This window comes from Anarrhichthys ocellatus, unplaced genomic scaffold (genome assembly GCF_004355925.1).
Source record: "Anarrhichthys ocellatus isolate YVR2014 unplaced genomic scaffold, GSC_Weel_1.0 scaffold175, whole genome shotgun sequence".
Classification (NCBI taxonomy): Eukaryota; Metazoa; Chordata; class Actinopteri; order Perciformes; family Anarhichadidae; genus Anarrhichthys; species Anarrhichthys ocellatus.
In genome coordinates, this window is record NW_022280205.1 from 40,990 (window position 1) to 59,986 (window position 18,997).

Consider the following 18,997-nt stretch of genomic DNA (forward strand, 5'->3'; position numbering starts at 1 on the left):
CTCAATTCAAGACATAAATAAGTAATCTAATGAAATATAAAGTATTATAAAGTATGAATATAATGATTAGGCGGATTAGAGTTGGATTAATAAAAATGTCTTTTAAAAGAGAAAATAAAAGAAATCCACTATAAGCCTTTTTCCAGTTTATTTACTTAGTTTAATTATACTTTATTTTATTTGTTCTATTCATTTTGGACTCTGAAGCAACACATACTGAATCAGTTCAGTATTTCCATTAAACCCTGATAAGGGACCTACTTATGTTCAAACACAATTTAATTTATTTGAAATACATTTTCAATGAAAACCTTGACTGCATTTTGTACTGCACTGCCGTGTAATGGAACTATTGTAAGCCATTTTGAAGCAATTTACAGTCATCTATTATGCATTTTGAAACCTAAAATGAGAGTCATATATTTAACCCAGTACCTAGTATTCTGTGTCTGTATTTATTTTCCATAAAAATTCACATGCCGACCCTTCCAAATTACTCACATATTTTACATAATGTGGAGTTTGAATTGTCAACATCCTATAATTGAAAATGAATGGTTACTGAACAAGTGCAATACCGCTCCCAGGTGGAAGCACTGCAGAGTTACATCACTGGGCCCAAAACCAGATGGATTCTCACTTTTGGCTATCTTGCCCCATCTGTTGGTCTGAAGTGCTCATTGTGCTGTGCAGTGCTAAGTAACTGTCAGCTAATCAAAGGGGAAAACAAGAAGTGGATAAGGGCCCTGTAAGGATTTTTCAATCTTACAGTGAAGAAGAAAAAGAAGAAGATGGGAACTTTAATTGTGTTGGTTCTACTGTGGACAAACATCAAGTGGTGCTTCCACATACAATGCTGAATGTTGAGGTGGTGACAGGTTGGTGACACACACACTGCAAACATCCCCAAACAGCAGATGTTTGCGTCCCAGGCATCACACTATAACACTGTATTTAATATTCTACATCACTTAGTATTAGATAACAGGTACTGACATGTCAGTCCTCTGAAATAATGCCTGAACCCCCAAACAATCTCCATTGACATCAATAGTAAACATCATTAAATTTGGAGAAAAGCAGTGCTTACAGTTCATTGTCCATCGGTGCATGGAAATTCACTTTGTAGCATATTTTCTGAGAGATGCAGAGCAGTAACATTCTGTATCACCAGAGAAACTCTCTACTCCAAACAAAGCAGCACTTCCTGTCTGCATGCACAAAGTTGTACATGAGCAGAAGCACACTGCCCCCCTTTGGCGTACAGCCAGACTACCTTTGAAAACACAACCGGTCATAAATAGACTATTCTGACAACAAGCCCTCTGTCCCCACAGAAAAAGCAAAGGTGTGGCTGTGAGAAGCTGGCGCAGTAGGTTCAGTCTCAGCCTGGCGGAGTCACGCTTGGTCACACTTGGTCACACTTGGTCACCTCTTTTTGGTGTCTGTGATCACACCACGAGCCTAGTCAAAGTTCACGGGGCAGGCCAGCAGTCACACTCTCCAAATGAGCTTTCATTACAAAAAGTAACATCTTGAGTGACAATAATGCATGTTTCTGAATACTCACTTTTGAGAAGCACCAAATTATGAGTTAATTTATGACAATTGCTTTGAAATTGATAACTTTTAAAGGATTATTATGATCATCAAAGTTATAGATCTTAAGTAGACAGACTGGACCAAGGGAATGTTGATATCCATACTCTTTGTTAAAACCGGACTATAACTTATTGTAAGATAATGTATTCGCAGGCAAAGAGAGGGTGTTTGGCAGTTGTGACACATGAGAGCGCAGAGGTCAACCATGGGACTGAACTGAGCGTTTACCCCCTCAGGTGTGTATTCCTCACGCCCAACTTCACACCAGCTCCTGGGAAAGCATGCGTCTGAACAGTTGAAGCTGTGCAAAGTTCATCAGAGTTCACAAAGTTATGTCGGGATAGAAGAACATGTAAAAGTCCAAATCAAAAAAAATGCAATTTAAAAATAACATATTGCATGTGTGTTTCATGGTAAACACTTTGCTTCACACTCATTCACAAACACATTCTATGCTTGAAACTGCCCGGTAGAGCTACGGTTGTGACTGTAGATATTTTTCTCCAGCTATGCTCTCCTTTTCAGGAATCTCCCACAAGTGATTTCTACAACTAAACAAGGAAAAGTATGTACGTATAGATAAACCCTCTAATAAGAAATGTCTGCTTCAGTTGACCTAAAGTTTGTGCAGTAAAAGTTATAAGTTCATCAGACAGGGCATCAGTCCCTGGCTGGTTGTATATTTAACTGTGGAGGTGAGCAAATGTCACACCCAAGTAAGTGACAATCCTACAATCACCAGCTCTGACACCCAGCCATGGGAAAGTCTCGACCATGCAGGCCAAGGTTGAAGAGGTTATCAGAGCGTCATCACCAACTCCTAATTCAGTCCTGCGGATGAATATTCAATTTGATTTAGATGCTCAGTAGCCATCCTTACCCATAACTTGCACAGGAAAACATTAGGTGCAACGTTGTTTGTTGCTTTACACCTTTACTGTCTTGGTACCTGAGTTTTTGTATCAATCTGGGTGTGAAAACAAAAATGTGAATGAAGATCAGATCGTTATTTAATATATAGGTCTTCCTTGTCATTAGAATACAGTCTGTTCTGTGGAGGTCAGTAGATCAGTGGCAGCGCAGCACCCCTGAGGCCACCATGTTTAGCGTTAATAAGGTGTGTAAACTTTGCACCCTGCAAAGCACCTACGGGTTCCCGCGGAAAGGCTTGAAAGGTTGGCACCAGGGTAAGTTGAAGAGTTCAAGTCACTAAGTCAGAAATGCATGCAATAACTTCCATCACCAACACAGACAACATATTAGATGTCAAGTCTGCATATATGTTTTGAAGTTCTAGAAACTGTGCATTTAACTATATCATATTCAAGCAATATGTTTCCTGCATTTAACAGAAATGTTGATGTAAGAGCATCATGATCACCTGCATAATGCAATGACTCAAGACACCTATTTTAAACAGGCCATAGACCATTTTTTTGTGGTTTGAAATCCCAACTGTATTACCATAAGTACTACACCTACCAGCAAAAGTCCTTCTAAACCTAGTTTACATCTCCATTGAAATTTCATCACAATGAGGGGCGGCTGTGGTTCAGGAGGTAGAGCAAGTCGACCACTAATCGGTAGATCAGCGGTTCCATCTTCGGCTCTTCCAGGTCGCAGGTTGAAGTGTCCTTGGGCAAGAAAGCTGTGCCAGTGGTGCGTGAGAGTGTGCGAATAAGCACTTAAATTGGATCCTGTTTTGCAGCCTCTGCCATCAGTGTATGAATTTGTGTGACATTTGATGTGAGACTAGAAAGGCGTTATATAACATGCAAGGCCATTTGCATCTGCGTTCCAACAACTTCATATACTCTTTTCATAGTGCAGCATTGCATTAGAGTATTGTTATTACAGAAGCTGATTTAATAACTGCAGGGCCCCAGACACCCAGCAGCCTTGGCCCTAAAGGTTCACTGCAGTGTGTCACTTAGTTTGTTGTTATTTAATCTGCAAATGTGTTTTACGTGTTTTTTTAAGATAGCTTACACAATTACAGCACAGTACCAACTGAGATGTTTGATGAAGGATCAGTACCTCATCTCTAAATCAATTTTAAAAAGTTAATCGTAGGTGATGTCCTCACTGACCTCACATGGTGCATTTCCAAAACAAATTGTGTTTTTTACATTACCAAAAGCTCTTAGACACACAAGCGATGCTGTTGGTTGAGTAAATCTCTAGTCTTTAGAATTACTTTATGTGTGTTTAAGTGATTGTGTACATTACACAATGCACAGCAAGCAGAAGGAACAAGGGTTCTATAGAGCCCCAACACCTCAGGGCCTCATGATGTGTTCATTCGGCCCTGATTGTCACATTCTGCTGTTTTGACTTGGTTATTCTTTTGTTAAAGTTGGAGAGACAGACATTGGAATTGGAATATACATTCAGTCAATAATTCATGAAACCCTTCTTCAACCTCTTCATTCCTTCATGCTCTGTCCTGTAAGTGCAGGAAAGAAAACACGTTTTACAGTGTGGCATTGATCTTTTGGCAAACCCATAGAGTAGGATACTCTGTAATGATGTATTTAAAAATAATATTTTAAGTCGAACCCACATGAAACAATGTTTTTTTCCCCTTTGAATATCTCACATGCCGATCTTTATGCTCTCCTGACACGGTTGACACCTTCCACGTGTCACTGACATTTCCGCACTTCAGGCGACACTGCGCAGGAAATGGAGCGTTTACAGCCTTACACTTATCCATGGGAAAATAGCTGCTCCGCTACAAGCAGCGGATATGTCAAACCTGCTACAACTTGCAAAGACATAAAGTAATATTGATGTCTCATTTCCTGTCTTTCAAATAGTAATTATTAAAGTGGATGTCCTTTCCCTCAAAAACTCAATTCAGTATTTATTTCTGTAAAAAAAACTGATTTGATTTCGACTGTACAAGTTCGTACTACAGAAAAAAAGTCGGAATTAACTAAATAATTACGCCCCAGACAACAACATTCATTTAATGCATTTTATTGCAGTTCTTAACAAAGTACAAATGAGGTAGAAGTGTTAAAGGAATAACTTAAGCATTCACATTCTTGTTTGGTAAAGAAGTGAAAACGGTATATTTACATATATTTACAGTAATAAATAAGAAATATATTATCACATTATGCAGCAATGCGTATTTAAAGGCTTGCGAGAGAGCCCCATTTAGTTCAGCTCCTTCTCCATCTCCTCCTCTTCATCGTCGCTGTCTTCATCGCTGCTGGAGTCTTTGTAAGGGGAGATGGTCGCTTGGACCGGATAGTTGCGCAGGAGCATTTCTGCATCCTGGTACAGATAATCGAAACATCTCGATTTCGGCCAGAACAACCTTTAAAAGAGAACAAACAAATGAATAAGACAAATAAATAAACTGCATACGAATCAAACATCACTTATTTAACAAATCGACTTACTTCACAGGGTGAACGACCTGAGGAGTTTTGTGGTGTTGTGCAGCAGAAAGGTTTCCGTCATTGGAGTTATCCTAAAAAACAAAACAAACCGACCTTGTTAGGGCTTGTTACCCCTTAAGGAAACGCACGTTTGAATTAACAAAAACACCAGAAGTCTAATCAAGCCGTCTAAACTCACTCTGTGTGCCCCCGTTGTGTCCTTTGTTCCAACCCATGGTCTCCACCAACGGCCGGACTGCTGAGCGACATTGACTCCAGGAAAAGCAGAAGGTAATCCACTGTTGGCATTTAAAGTCTCCATGGTTCCTTGTGTCGGTCAGTCCTGCGTTAAGTTCTCAGAGGATATGTGACTGAAGGCAGGAAGCTCCTATTTATCAGGGTCCTGGCAGCCGGTGCCAAATTGCGCTTTGACGCGCCTCCAAGTGTCTCCATGCGCCACGGTGTTCAGGTGCGAAGTCACACTTCAGCAAACTCCAACCATATGGTTACTTTCTTTCGTAATATCAAATGTAGAATATAAAACATTTCTCTTGATAGTTTTGCCTATTTGAAAGATATTTTCAAGACGAAACATATATTTAATCTCTCTTCATCATATATACTGCCCATGTGAAGTGTTTGAGCATAATGTAAAGATTAATTTTAGTCTAACCGTCCTTTCCAGAGATATGATGTTAATGCAATTTGTAAAGAAACTGAATATTTTGATAACAGTTCAGTTTTGTTAGTTAATTTCTTGTTGATAAAAAGTTGTTCTTCAAACTCTTCAACTCCTTCACCTTTCATTATCAGCGTCTGTTTAGCCATTTGTGCGTGAGGTGTGAAGAAACCCGTGCCCTACTGTCATTGCCTGCTGAGTGGATGATGGAAGAAGGCTCGTGCTGAGTGTGGGGGGGTTGACACGCGTCAGCCTTTTGTAGATACAACAGCAGGAGGGGGGCTAATAGCTGCACCTTAGCAGACGCAAGGCTTGAATGCATCACCCATGAAAACCCATCAATAATATATTATGCAAATGCTATATGAGCTCCACTTTTCTGCCCTTTACGAGGAAGACCTTTCTGTGATGCACTGGCGCAACTTGGTCCATTCGTTCTTTTAGATAAGTGGAATGTTTACTGCCAGTGCACCAGTGGGGGGCAGTGTGGGGCTACATGCTGGGATGAAATGCTAATGGCAACAGTTGGTCGCATTTGTTGTTGGAGAAATATCCAGTGGTGGCGTAACTAATCAGATCCTTCTGTCAAATTACTGCCACGCTGTAAAAACACTCGACTACAAGCCCTGCATTCAAAAGCTTACTTAAGGTAAACCATAGCCTGAGTATTATCAGTAAAGCTGACTGGAAGTATCAAAATAAAAGTCATTGTGTGTTATGTGGATAGAGCTTTGCCCACAAGCTCTATCCACATAACGTTCCCTCTCTACAGGGAACAAGCAGTCAAAACTTGCTACTGAGCTCTAGACCTCTTTCTCCCTCTCTTCTGTCAGTCTCTTTCTCTGCTCCAGAGCTAATTGGACACAACATGCTCTGCTGCTGGCGTCTTTTGTGTTATTTACTCTTGTGCTATACTTTGTACTATAATGGCAAAAGAAAATGGATGCATGATATGCTCTTGCTGTTCAAACACATATGAGCAAACAAGACCTTTGCCTTCAATGGGCAGATTATTAGCATTATTCTTATATATTCTTTATATAATATAGTAAAACTAGGTCAGCAGAGTGTTCATGCATTTTCTTCAATACTCATAAAGTGGGAAAAAAGCCAGTATCCCTTATTGGCCTCCCCCATTGAAATAAATCAAATAGAAAGGATCAGATGGAGATAAAGAGATGCAGATGAGATTTGAACCGTGCAAAAAAAGAAGCTGCAGCTCAACATCAGGGAGGTATCAGCACTGTTCAGACACCCACTGTTTTTGTTCTGCTAAAATTAACCAAAAGACTAAACCTGACAAAAAATTCTCCATCTGCTTTATACCGAGAGCCCTTCCTCATATAGCTTTCCTCATATTATCTCCATAGTATATATATATATTGCTCCACTTTTGTCTCACTTTCACTTTTTTCTTTCAAAGTTCAAAGTTTGCTTTATTGTCAATTCCACAATGTACTGGACATACAGGGGAGTTGAAAAGACGTTTCTCTCTAGTCCAACATATAAACATATAAAGTGAATACAGTGCAATAGATTAAAAAAACATTTAGGCAATATATATATATATATAATAAGAGAAAAAAGAACAAAAAAACTATCAATCTGTATTTAGCAGCAGTTGGACATGGGGAGTCTTAAAAGAGAGGAGGGAGAGAGTTCAGAGCGTTCAGCTTCCTAACAGCCTGGTGGACGAAGCTGTTTGAGAGTCTGGTGGTGCGAGCACGGAGGCTCCGGTATCTTCTCCCAGAGGGCAGGAGGCTGAAGAGACTGTGTGAGGGGTGGCTGGAGTCGCGCACAATCATGGTCACTTTGCGGGTGAGGCAGGTGTCGTATATGTCCTGCAGGGAGGGGAGTGAGGGGAGTGAGGTACCAATGATCCTTCCAGCCGTGTTCGCTATGCGCTGCAGGGCTTTCCTGTTGTAGTCAGTGCAGCTTCCACCCCACACAGTGATACAGTTTGTCAGGATGCTCTCAATGGTGCCTCGGTAAAAGGTGCACATGATGGGTTTCTTTGTGCTTTATAATGCACGGGTCACGTTGCCTCTCTTTTTGCCCAAGTCATTTAACACTTACAGAGGCACTCGATACTTCACCACAAATAAATCCCTCTCCATGGCAACATCAAGCATTAACTAATGTATTTTTCGAGTAGTCCATTCAGTTAAGCCTTATCTCTTTATTTTTGCTCATTGCAAATCAGAGATATTTCTATGTCTTCCAACTAATTAATATGAATTCTTTCTTTCGCGACGAGCTAAAGCCTCGACATAAAACATGCAATGATGATACCTTCATGGTTCCCACGGTCCTGCTTCCAGTGTGTGCGAGTGGTTTCCGCCATTATTTTTGTGCCGGGCTCCTGTTTTGAAGGCTAATTTGATGATGATGATGATGATGATGATGTACTCTGTGGCACTGAATGGAAAACATGTTCTTACAGTACAGTGACAGCAGTACTTTTGGGGTTTTCGTATATTGATCTTTTCCTTGGACATCAGTGAGCAAGTGGTTGGTTCACGGTGGGCCACTGATAAAAAATACATTCATGTTGTTTTCCTCGGAACCCATCTACATAATGAATCTTGAGGAAAACGTCCCTTTCATTCAATAATGAAGGGAGAACATATATTATGCTCTTTTCCTCCCTGCAGTCACACTCCAACAGATAGGGAATCTATTTGGCCTTGCTTGGAGGATTTACTAAAATGATGGAGAAGCATGTCTCAGCCATCACACGAATCTGAAAAGAAACAATGATTTTTTTCATTTCTTACAGAACTATATATCAATCTACTGTCTTTGAAGCCAAACAACTCACAGTCTCCAAATGCCTTGGATGCCTTGATTCTGTTTGAAGGCTATTCATTTTACATCAAGTCACAATCCGAGGCAGACAAATACAGATCTGAGGAGTCAAAATGTTTTCAATAGACAGAGAATATGGACATCAGTGCAGTAACGTTCAATTTAGTATGGTTTCAGCCATCTGGATTAAAGGACCAGTGTGTAAGTTTTAGTGGAGACTATTTCACATACAAGGAATACAAGGAATTTGCCTCGGTATTTTGGTGCATAACGGCCGCAATAAATAAAGAAAGAGAAAAGAAAAAAAAGAGCACTGCAAAAGTCTAGAATTAGAAATATAAAATTGAAATTTACAATAAAAACGTGGACAATATATCTGTTTATTTAGAATAGAAAGAGCTGCCTCGTGTTTAAAACAAAGAGGATAGGATGTGCAAATAAATATTCACATTTTTTAAATGTATTCCAAGGAGTTGAGTGCTGCTCTGCATGCTGTTGTGAGTAATGCTGGGGTTCACATGACTCCTGGCCTAACAAGGAAAACATTCTTCAGTGTGACAACAGGAGGGAGGATGCTGCTGCTTTAGGGCACTTTAATACCACCTTCCTGCTCCCAGCTCGCAATTACAGAGCATTGTTCCTTTACTCCGGGTTTTTTTAAAGGGGAAAAGGTTGTAAGTGCAAACAGCCCATTTTAAAATGGACCGTCTAATCAATGGAGAGCTGTTCATGTTTAAATGAAGAAAAAACCTACTTCTCAGCTCAAAATCCATTTTGTGTGAGTAAATTTGCCAAACATCATGATCTCATCTCATGGACTCTCAGCAGAGGAGAATCATGTGCAGATTACAAACAAGAGCTCATTTCATTTGCACCTCAGCATTATTGAGATGTAGATACCTTCATTGTAAATATACAATACTGATTGTGTGATACTGTATATCTTCCACTTAGTATTTGCATTCTGAAGAGGGCATTTCACGTGAGTCTAACTTTGAGTTGTGTTCTGAGAATAGGCTACGCAGAAGGTCAGACTGACCCAGATTCTGGTTTAGTTGAAATCCTGATTGTTCCCTTGGAAACCATATGATGGGATGAAAGTAAGCAGAAGCAGATGAAATATGAGAAAAACCGAAAAGAATACTGTAAATTCGATTGCAAACCACAAAGCACAATACAATAAATCAATAACTGAAAATAAGAGGCTGTATTTATTACAGCTAAGCTTGTATGGCTTCAAGTTGAAGAGAGATGGAGCTACAATATTACAACACTTGCAATATAATGGTCAATTGTGGATGCAATAATGTTTTACTTTCTCTTTTTTTGTTTCTTCCTTACTCCATCGTCTTCATTTCAGTCACTGACCGTCTACCGCAGAGACCAAAGTCTTGAATCCCCAAGCAAGGGTCAAGATGACAGCTGAGATTAAGTTCAGCGACTGCTCGATGTGTAGCGCGGTTTTGGGTTCATGTTGCCAAAAACAGATTTGGAAGGCTCATCCATCAGAGCTGATGCACTGAAAAATGCCTTATGTCTTATGTCTTATGTCTCCTTATGTGGGAGTCAATTGAAATGTCAAAGTAGAAAGGGAGAGTCTTAAAGGGAGTTGTTGTAGAGTGAGAGAAGGGAAATGGTGTGAGGTTAGTATGTGCTTGAGTGCTGTATGTTGAAAGTGGACGTGCAATGGGAAGCCTCAGTATCCCAGGCTTAGTGAATTCAAGCTTGAAGAAATTGGAAGAGATGTTCTGCAAAAGGTTGAGACTGAAACATCTGACACATTAGGGAATTAGAATGCAGTTAATTAGAAAGTGAAAGTTCAATATCTATATGGGAAAATAAGACGGAAAGGAAAAAAAGACGGGATGGAACAGGAGACAAATAAAGAGAGCTCATTTATCTGATGTTGAGCAGTCAAGGATGAGACGTCATCGCTGGTGAGGGAATAGTGAATTTATCTCAGCAACATCAGAATTATGCACTGCATGTAACCACACTGTTGATGCAGGTCCTTTGAATATTTCTGATAGATTCTTGAATGTTTCTACCCACAAATGTACAGATTCAGAGGTATAGTCGCCGACTGGTTGGGCGGTAGCAGCTCTAAAGCTGGAGCCGATTTGTCACCAGAATGTTATTAAGCAAATGAAAGAGGTGAAAGTAATTAAGAAGCAACACAAACTACACTGGCCCATAGCACACACATAGTGAACTGATGAATGCAGAGTGTTGATAAAATGCAGAAACAAAGTATACAGCCATACAAAAATGCAACCTTATCTCTATTTGTGGTGAGGAACTTTCTGGCTTTAACCAGTAGATGTTGAATCTTAATCAGAACTACTACAGCTGTCAGTAATATATTATGTAGATGAGGAGCTGGAGCTTATTAAATACAGAAGGCTAGGGGCATAAAGAAACAAAATATACCATGTGGAGGGGTCTTCTTTACATTCAGTATTCTAATTACATTACATTACAGTCATTTAGCAGAAGCTTTTATCCAAAGCGACTTACAATAAGTGTATTCAACATTACATTCGGGCACACATCAATTGTGTTGGTGACACACAGAGCTTTGACTCCTGACAAGAACTTTGACCATTTAGCTGCCAGCTATTTCATTGAAATATACCGTACGTTATTGAATTGATCTGCAGATGATATGAAACATAATACCGTACAGAAAGCTTTGATGTAGCCTTTCCACACCTTCCTGTTTTAATGATATTCCTATAATAATAATATTTGGTGCTTTTATATCATTACAATGTGACTTTTGTGATCCATCATTTGATAACATGGATTTTTCTTTTTCTTTTGTGAAGGTCTGCGCCTCTAGGGGAAATAAATTCTGTGAAATTGAGCTCACTACAAAAGCCTTTGTTATTTCTGTAGTACTGTGCAGTTTAGTTTGAGCAAGTCTCTCCTTTAGCTGAGCAGCACCAGAGACTAGAAAGAGGCATGATGTCATCTAGAGACAAAAAGGCTTCAACAAAAAACACTCCTTGATTTTAAGGAGGCACACTGTCTGTTTCAGCAGTGAGCAATTCATTTCAAACAAATCATTTGGAAGGGATTAATAATCAACAAATATTCTCAGAGAATATAACCCGATGACACAATCACTACATGTCTCAGTGCTCCGAGCCATGTAGCCTCTTGCCTTTAAGGTTTTAGTAGTGTGCACGCTTCATACCGCATGACCGCCTTTTACATTACTCCGCTGCATATGTTTCTACTTCAAGAAACTATCCCAGTCACTAGATCAGTGCAGTGTAGGTTGTTGTCAGTTCATTTAGTGTGTTGCCAGGTCGGATCTGTCGGAGGTATTGCATGAGCATGTTGTTTGTTAAACTTTAATTTGTGTTGTTTCACAATCAAGCACTTTATGTTTGCTTTGTGTAAGCATGACCGCAATCTTTCTTGTAACCAAGTGTTTTAGTTGACCATCATCATATCTTAACTATAGTCTTCATCTTCCCTAACCTTAACTACACTCTAGTTGCCATGTTCAGATATTTTAGAAAACATTCTGAAATTGTTTACCTTAAAAAAAAAAGGTAAATGAACGTAATCCCAGGTTTAGCAGAATTGTCTGGCAATAGCTCTGCCACACTGTTGTACTTGATACGACCACCAGATGGCGCCAAACATAGGAATTTTCAAACCTTGCGCGTAGTGGCTTTAATTGCATTGATCTGCAACAAGACTATGTTTAAACTATGTGAATGGTGCCAAACCTATCTTGATCCCCATCAAAATAGTACCAGTTCTGCAAAAAACAAGGCACCTCGCAGCTGAAGTGTCCAGACATGTGTTTGTGTGGTTTTGACAAGGGATACGAATGCAGCACCAGCCTATTTACAAAAGACAAAATGCATTGATAACTCTAGGTCTACAGTGAGATGTATGTATGTTATGCATTCATAATCATTCTGGTGGATGTGATTCATTTGGGGGATGCGTCGATAAATGAATGGAAGCCTGAAGTGGCTCTAGGTCTACTTTAAGGTTACAGTTATTATAAATAATGCAGGACTACTAATGAAGCCGTCGCTTGAATGAAGATTTATCCAAGGATGAAAAGAGGGCATTTAACTATGTGGTGTTTTAGAGTTTTTATAAGCATTTCATGCCACAAGCAGACCCATTTTCAAGTTCTCCTCAGTGGAAGTATGTTTAAAATCATGTTCATGGTTGCTTGTTTACACCATTTGGACAACCCCTTGCTTCACTAAAATGGCAAAAGGTCAGGATATTTAGAGATGCACTTCCTCGAGCGACTTGGTACGGTAAATTATAAAACTGCACTTTGGGGTTTTCACAGAAATTAACACTTAACCCAAACTGCTTGATCTAAACGGGTTTCGCCAGCAGTTCAATAGCATGTTATTCGAATAATTTATGAAAGATTCACCAGTTGATTTTGTTACAGTGCTCATTAATGTCCCCAAATGTAGAAATGTATACCGACAAACTGATGACATTATGAAACTCAACTGAGCTGGGATAATGTTATAATATGATTACATTGTTTGTAAGTGTGGTGTTGATGTCATTTGTGTGATGGCACTGGCATATTTTGGGAAATGGCTATGAAGGAGTTTTTAAAATGTGTTCCATCCATTGGTGTACTTCTTGTGTTGTTTCGTGATTAGACAAAACAGGAAACGATATGATAACTTTTTAAATGATGCACTATCCATACTTACTACTTACATAGCGAACACAGTAACATTTAATGTACTCCAGGCGTAGTTACCAAGAAATGAAGAAGGAACAACCGAGACACGACTGAATAAACAGCTAACATGGTGTTCCAAAATAACTATTTTTCAAGAGCAAATATAATTTATGGTAATTAATTTAGCATCACGCTGCTTGATATTAGCCGTGACTCATTGGTTCCTAGAAGTCTATGAATTGTTCCAAAGAACTGTGTTATGTGAACAGTTATATTGTGTCTCCTAAAATTAAGTGGTGTGTCATAGAATTATAAAATAAAATCATGCATAATGTATAGAATCATTATTCCATTTGGATTTGAGAGAGGTAAAGGTGGGAGGGTTGACAGAAGCTGGCATTCACTCCGATTGGCAGGTTGGATTTAGGCACTTATGTCTTATTCTTCTCGTATTCTTTTTAATAATGATAGTTGAATCCCAAAAGCCTATGTTTCAAGATGTCGACCATAGAAAACTCTTAAAACAAGTGAAACTGCAATGAGAAAAGGTGTGACTGTTTTACCTCGTTTGTCCAAAAACATCCTCAGGCTTTTCAATGAGTTACATTTTTCTGGCATTTTTTACACATCCTGTGTGTAAATATGTAAAATATTTACATGCACTTACACTTTATTCATATTTCACACACCCAAGCTCCCTCTGCAACACATTCAATTGATAGTACAGTATATAGCCTACAAATGAAGTATCATAAAAGGTTTCAATACAAATTCTTCTAGAATGAGGTTAAAAGAAAACAACGAATCCACTGCATTGAACACACCTCCTCACGAAGAAAACCCGTATCTTCTTCGCCCCCAACACCACACTCAGTGAATAATACATTGTTTTTCAGTGTAATCTCAGTCTCCCAGGGATTGAGTGAGCCAACAGTATGTAGGATGCTGGATGACGCTGGTGTGTACCAAAAGGCTGCAGGAGGGTGGATGGAGTTGTTGCGTCACAAGTAAAGCGATGGATTCCCCTGCTTCTCATCTTCCATCTGTTTGGAGCGTTGTTAAATTCAGGAAAACGGACATAACATCTGAGGAATTGTTTGCCGAAATTCACTGAATTCACGGGTTGCAGACTTGCTTTCAAAAACACTGAGGGGCTTCAAATCCTCGGAGATTGTGGTTCGTAAACTTTATGGCTTTGTCGTAGCAGTATGCGTCTATGTGGCCTGGCGTCTTTGCTGGTTTGATTTTAATCGTTTTTCTTGTTGTTAAGGTACGTAAATCGGTTTGAAATGTCCGACTTCCACAACCGGAGCCAAACCAGTGCACGCCGCAGTGACTACGTGTGGCAGTATGAATATTATGACGACGAGGAGCCCGTGTCTTTTGAGGGACTCAAAGCGCACAGATGTAAGCTGAATACAACTGTAGCCTATAGTGCATCATCACTGAGACAATCTTCCATTCTTTTACTGTGTGTGTGCGAGCGCGCGTGCGAGTGTGTTTGTGCGCGATGTCTGTGTGCCAGCAAACAGGGTTACTCACCTTTACAGCTGTTCATTAGCAATCATGCATTACCCGCCGCACGTTTCACAGCTATATGCATCGCTTCAGCTGGAGAGTGACACGCGCGACCTGCCGCTCAATAAACAAATTATCCAGCAGCAATATTTCAGGCATGCACCTGCACTGGCTTTTTATACTGCAATGGTAAGGATCAAGCCCCTTAGTGAGACAAAACATACAGACAATTTGATAACATGCTGAGATCAAGTTATAAAAGTACTGAATGCTCATTTTAACTCAGTAATTGAGAATTTTGCTCTCAGAGAGAGATCAATCAAAAAACACAAATATTGAGGGAGGAGCAGAGAGATGGGTTTAAGGATTATCATTAAATGATGTACGAAAATAAGATTCTTTCTTCTCTGACATTTCAGACTCCATTGTCATCGGCTTCTGGGTCGGACTTGCCGTGTTTGTCATTTTCATGTTCTTTGTCCTCACGCTGCTCACGAAGACAGGAGCGCCACATCAAGAGTGAGTATATATATTAGGAGGTCCACAGCCCATGCCTCCATTCACTTTCACATCCGGCCCCCCAGGGATAGTTTCAGCACCAACAGGAGCTCCAGCAACTCAGCTCTCACACTAGTCATCTCAGAGGATGGGGCCGCTTTCATGTCAGAGGCTGAGATGATGTGTGCGAAGGCACTGAGGGAGAGGACTGTAATGCATTTACTATTGGGATAAAAGATTAAGGGATGAGTGCTGGGATGATTTTTAGTATTTTAGTTTTTCCACACAGATGGAAAAATAGTGAAAAGGAGGAAAACAAGACATGAAATACTGAAGTGTTCAGCAGCAGGTTCATTTCGGACTAAAATGTCCATAAATGCCCCTGATATTTTGTTTCAGTGTCACTTCACTTCTGCAATCGTTGTCTCTCAACAGAAACCCAGATTCGGCTGAAAAGCGCCATCGACCGGGCAGCTGTCTGGTCGACATCGGCAGTCCCCAGGACGAAAATGACAAAGCCTTCTCTCGTCCTTTGCTAACTGAGTCACGCTCATACTTTCACTTCTACATCAACGAAGAGGATCAGAGTAATGGGAAGCAAAAACCAGAGCGCAAGAGAGCTGGAAAGCCCAGCGGGGCCCGAGTCCAGCAGGGGACCAGAGGGATCAGCTCCTCTGGGATGGACGAGATGGAAGACGATGTTGAGGAAGCTGGGGAACACCAACCCCTCAAGGGACTAATAGAGGAGAGTAAGACAGACAGAGAATGTGCCTTATTTTCCCACTTCAACATCCCTAACTTTGTCAACTTGGAGCACAGTTCAACGCTTGGAGAGGAAGATCTGCTGTTTGAGCCGTCCGTCATACTGGAGCGCCAGTCTCACTCTCAGGATGCTCACTGTGACAGCCACTAGGTCTGTTTCTACAACGACATCACAGGCATAGACATAACATTATTGTAATATTTGTAATATTTGCCTTCCTTTCACATGGCCATTTGTGATGTGAGGGAGGAAAACACACACCTGCCACACAGCTATTTCTTTCTTTAAAAGGGTCTCAGCTTGGATAATTTTTATCCTTTTCAGCACTTTGAGATCAACAATGAAGAGAGCGAAAAAGATTCCATATTAAGCGCACCTCACAGTTATGCGATGACATTTCTTCCCGAAGATAAAATTACCTCACAAATGGTACATTTTACTTTGAGTTAGGCTCCTCTGAATTGGATGCGGCTGAGTGCTACCTGAACCGGGTGTCTGCTTTGTACAATTCGTTCTGCTATTTATGCCGTCATGCTTTGTTGTGCAATGATAATGGACATTATCGCTCTAACGGGACACAAATGCCATGGGGTCTACCACAGAAGTCATAGAACTAAATCATTTGAAGGTGATGTGTACTTTAACTGTGTGATTAGTAGCAAAAAATCAAACATACCTATTACAGTGTATAGGTAACATAAGACCTTGAGTGACAATGTGATATAATACTTTTGTAGACCGATCTCGTTATCGAAATTATTTTTGATTGTCCAAATAAAGCCTAAATGGTTTTGTGGTCGTTCAACTCAACACTGGTGTGGAGTAGCTTGATGATTATGCAAAGTTACGCTTCAGCAAATGCCCGAGACCATGTATATTTAGCTGACGCAGAGATGTGCTGGGAATGCCAGGGAGTCTATCAACATTAAAGCGACACTAACTCCACCAGATCAGTCAAACGGCGCATTAATCATTTTCAGGAGGTGCCAGGGGAAATAAATGTTCAAGAATCTAGTATGCTGTCCTCTGACACGGTGTTTTTTGATGATTAGTTATTTTCCCGAGAACCGTTTGCAGGCAAATGTTATCCTCAAATTTTCAGTGAAATATCTCATTTTTACATAAGCAGCAGTTCATTATTCTGTCACCAATGAAATGTCATGGCAGCTGTCAAGGGGACAGAGATCAGTTGCTGAACAAGCTATGCCAGATTTAAAAGGGCTCCAAGGGTGCATTGAGCATCAATAACCAATGGAGGGGGCAATAGAGTCTGATCAATTTCATGCAGCAAGTCTGCCATTTGCTTTGTCTCCTAACCGCCCCAACGTGGTCTCTGTAGGCATTGTGGTTGACAGTTGGTGAGCTGTATAACGACTGCGCAGCAACGGGGGAGCGACTAAGAGCGAGGGAGAAGGAAGAACATTGGCATTTTGTTGACAAAGAAAAATCTCTGGGATCTGGTGTGTGTTCGAAACACAATGTCAATCTATACCTTTTTGGTTGCAAGAAAACAAGAAAATATCTACAAGGCAACATGAACAACAGCTTGAAAAGATGAGCACTGAGGAAGAAATGCACAAGAAGAAGTGCATAATTCAGGCAAATTTAATAAATCTCATTAAAAATCAAGAAGTATCTTTTTTAGGCATACCTGTTTAAGAGAGTTACCTAAACAGCCAAGGTGGCTGCTTGTCTGAGAATTAGAGCATTCTTCTCCTCAGTGGGACGGAAAGTTCTCAGAACAGATGTACAACATAAATACACCGTAATTGTTACTGCTGATGTCTCAGTGCACCAATCCATACATAACAGGCTCAAAGTGTCTTCCTCTATTGCTTTTTCTGCAGCGGAGTGTTAATGTAGGGGAGAGATTTGGACCATTTATTCCAATAAAACGATTTCAAAGTCTTAGACACACTCATTAGACTTGCTCTTATTGCTTCCTGAGAAAACGCTATTCCTGTGATGACTAAACCTGCTGACACACAGCTGATTTAAATGTCAATAGCCCTCCACTTCATTTTCACATAATTCTATTAGCTCACACATTTTGTTTACTTCTTTACAGTCAAACTTTTACTTTGTTTTTAGTTAAGTTTGCCTTTAAGGTGCTAAATTCCAAAAGTATCTATGATTGAAGGATTGCCTTTACATGGCTCTCAATATAGCAACGGCTGAGCCGGCTGCTAGAAGCTAACAGTGCTAACAGTAAAAGCAACAGCAACATTGCTGACTGATAGTTGATCGGATTAACACGCACAGAGGGAGTGTGACTTCCTTCTCTGCTCCGAATTTAGCACCTTCAAGTTGTTCTACTGTATATTTCTTTGAGCTAACAGTGCTGGTTGCTTTGCTAGTGCTGGAGGGACATCGATGCAGCTCCAGAGCAAAATATGTGCCCCTAAAGCAGAGCTGTCAAATATAGGAAGTGGCCAGACAGAATACCAACTGTCCACATTATCGGGGGCTCATCATTGGGATTTATGTTTCAGGAGGTTTTCTGAATACCTTTAGACTATAGTTTGTTAATGTGTTTGTTTTACTAACAATATTTATACTGGTTGACAAATTGTCCTGTTTTGTTTTATTTGTAGTTGGTATGTGTTTTTTCTTTGTGTTCAACATTATATATAAGTTCTCCTTTGTGGTCAGTTTATGTTTTTATAGCCCGAGTTCAGATCTATTTAGTTCACCCCTTTTATGAGCCCATAACTTTGTTACGTATTTTATAAATTGTTTGCATAATTTTTTGTAAATAAAACCCACTTTCTTGAAAATCCACCTGTGGCTCCTTAAGCATGCCAGCCCAGATTTGACCTAAAGATAACCATACATGTACAAAATGTTGACTTTTTAAGGATTTATCTACTACAATAAAGGTGTTTTTTCTATTTCCTAACTCAATTGTTATTCAATATTTTTGAGTACCTGGATTTCCTTCCTGTTTAACCTGTTTTCTCTTCATTTTCTAAGAGCACCCGACACATTTTTGATCTACGGTTGAGTACACAGAACAACCAGTCATCTCTCTTTCCAACCATCTACCTTTC

General features: G+C 40.0%; 2 protein-coding genes across 2 annotated transcripts; one reads left to right on the top strand and one right to left on the bottom strand.

Moving 5' to 3' along the window:
• Positions 1-4,767: 4,767 nt before the first annotated feature.
• On the bottom strand, positions 4,768-5,316 carry ripply2 (ripply transcriptional repressor 2). Its single transcript, XM_031878367.1, has 3 exons — positions 5,194-5,316; positions 5,016-5,086; positions 4,768-4,930 (listed from the first exon to the last, which is right to left on the bottom strand). Exons 1-3 carry the CDS (start codon positions 5,314-5,316, stop codon positions 4,768-4,770), a joined length of 357 nt encoding a protein of 118 aa, XP_031734227.1.
• An 8,770-nt stretch (positions 5,317-14,086) lies between these two features.
• Positions 14,087-18,704, top strand: LOC116400509 (melanocortin-2 receptor accessory protein 2A). The gene is made up of 4 exons (XM_031878391.1): positions 14,087-14,344; positions 14,439-14,575; positions 15,106-15,205; positions 15,620-18,704. The coding sequence occupies exons 2-4, from the start codon at positions 14,458-14,460 to the stop codon at positions 16,095-16,097; spliced, it is 696 nt and encodes a 231-aa protein (XP_031734251.1). The 5' UTR covers positions 14,087-14,344; positions 14,439-14,457; the 3' UTR covers positions 16,098-18,704.
• Positions 18,705-18,997: the final 293 nt, after the last annotated feature.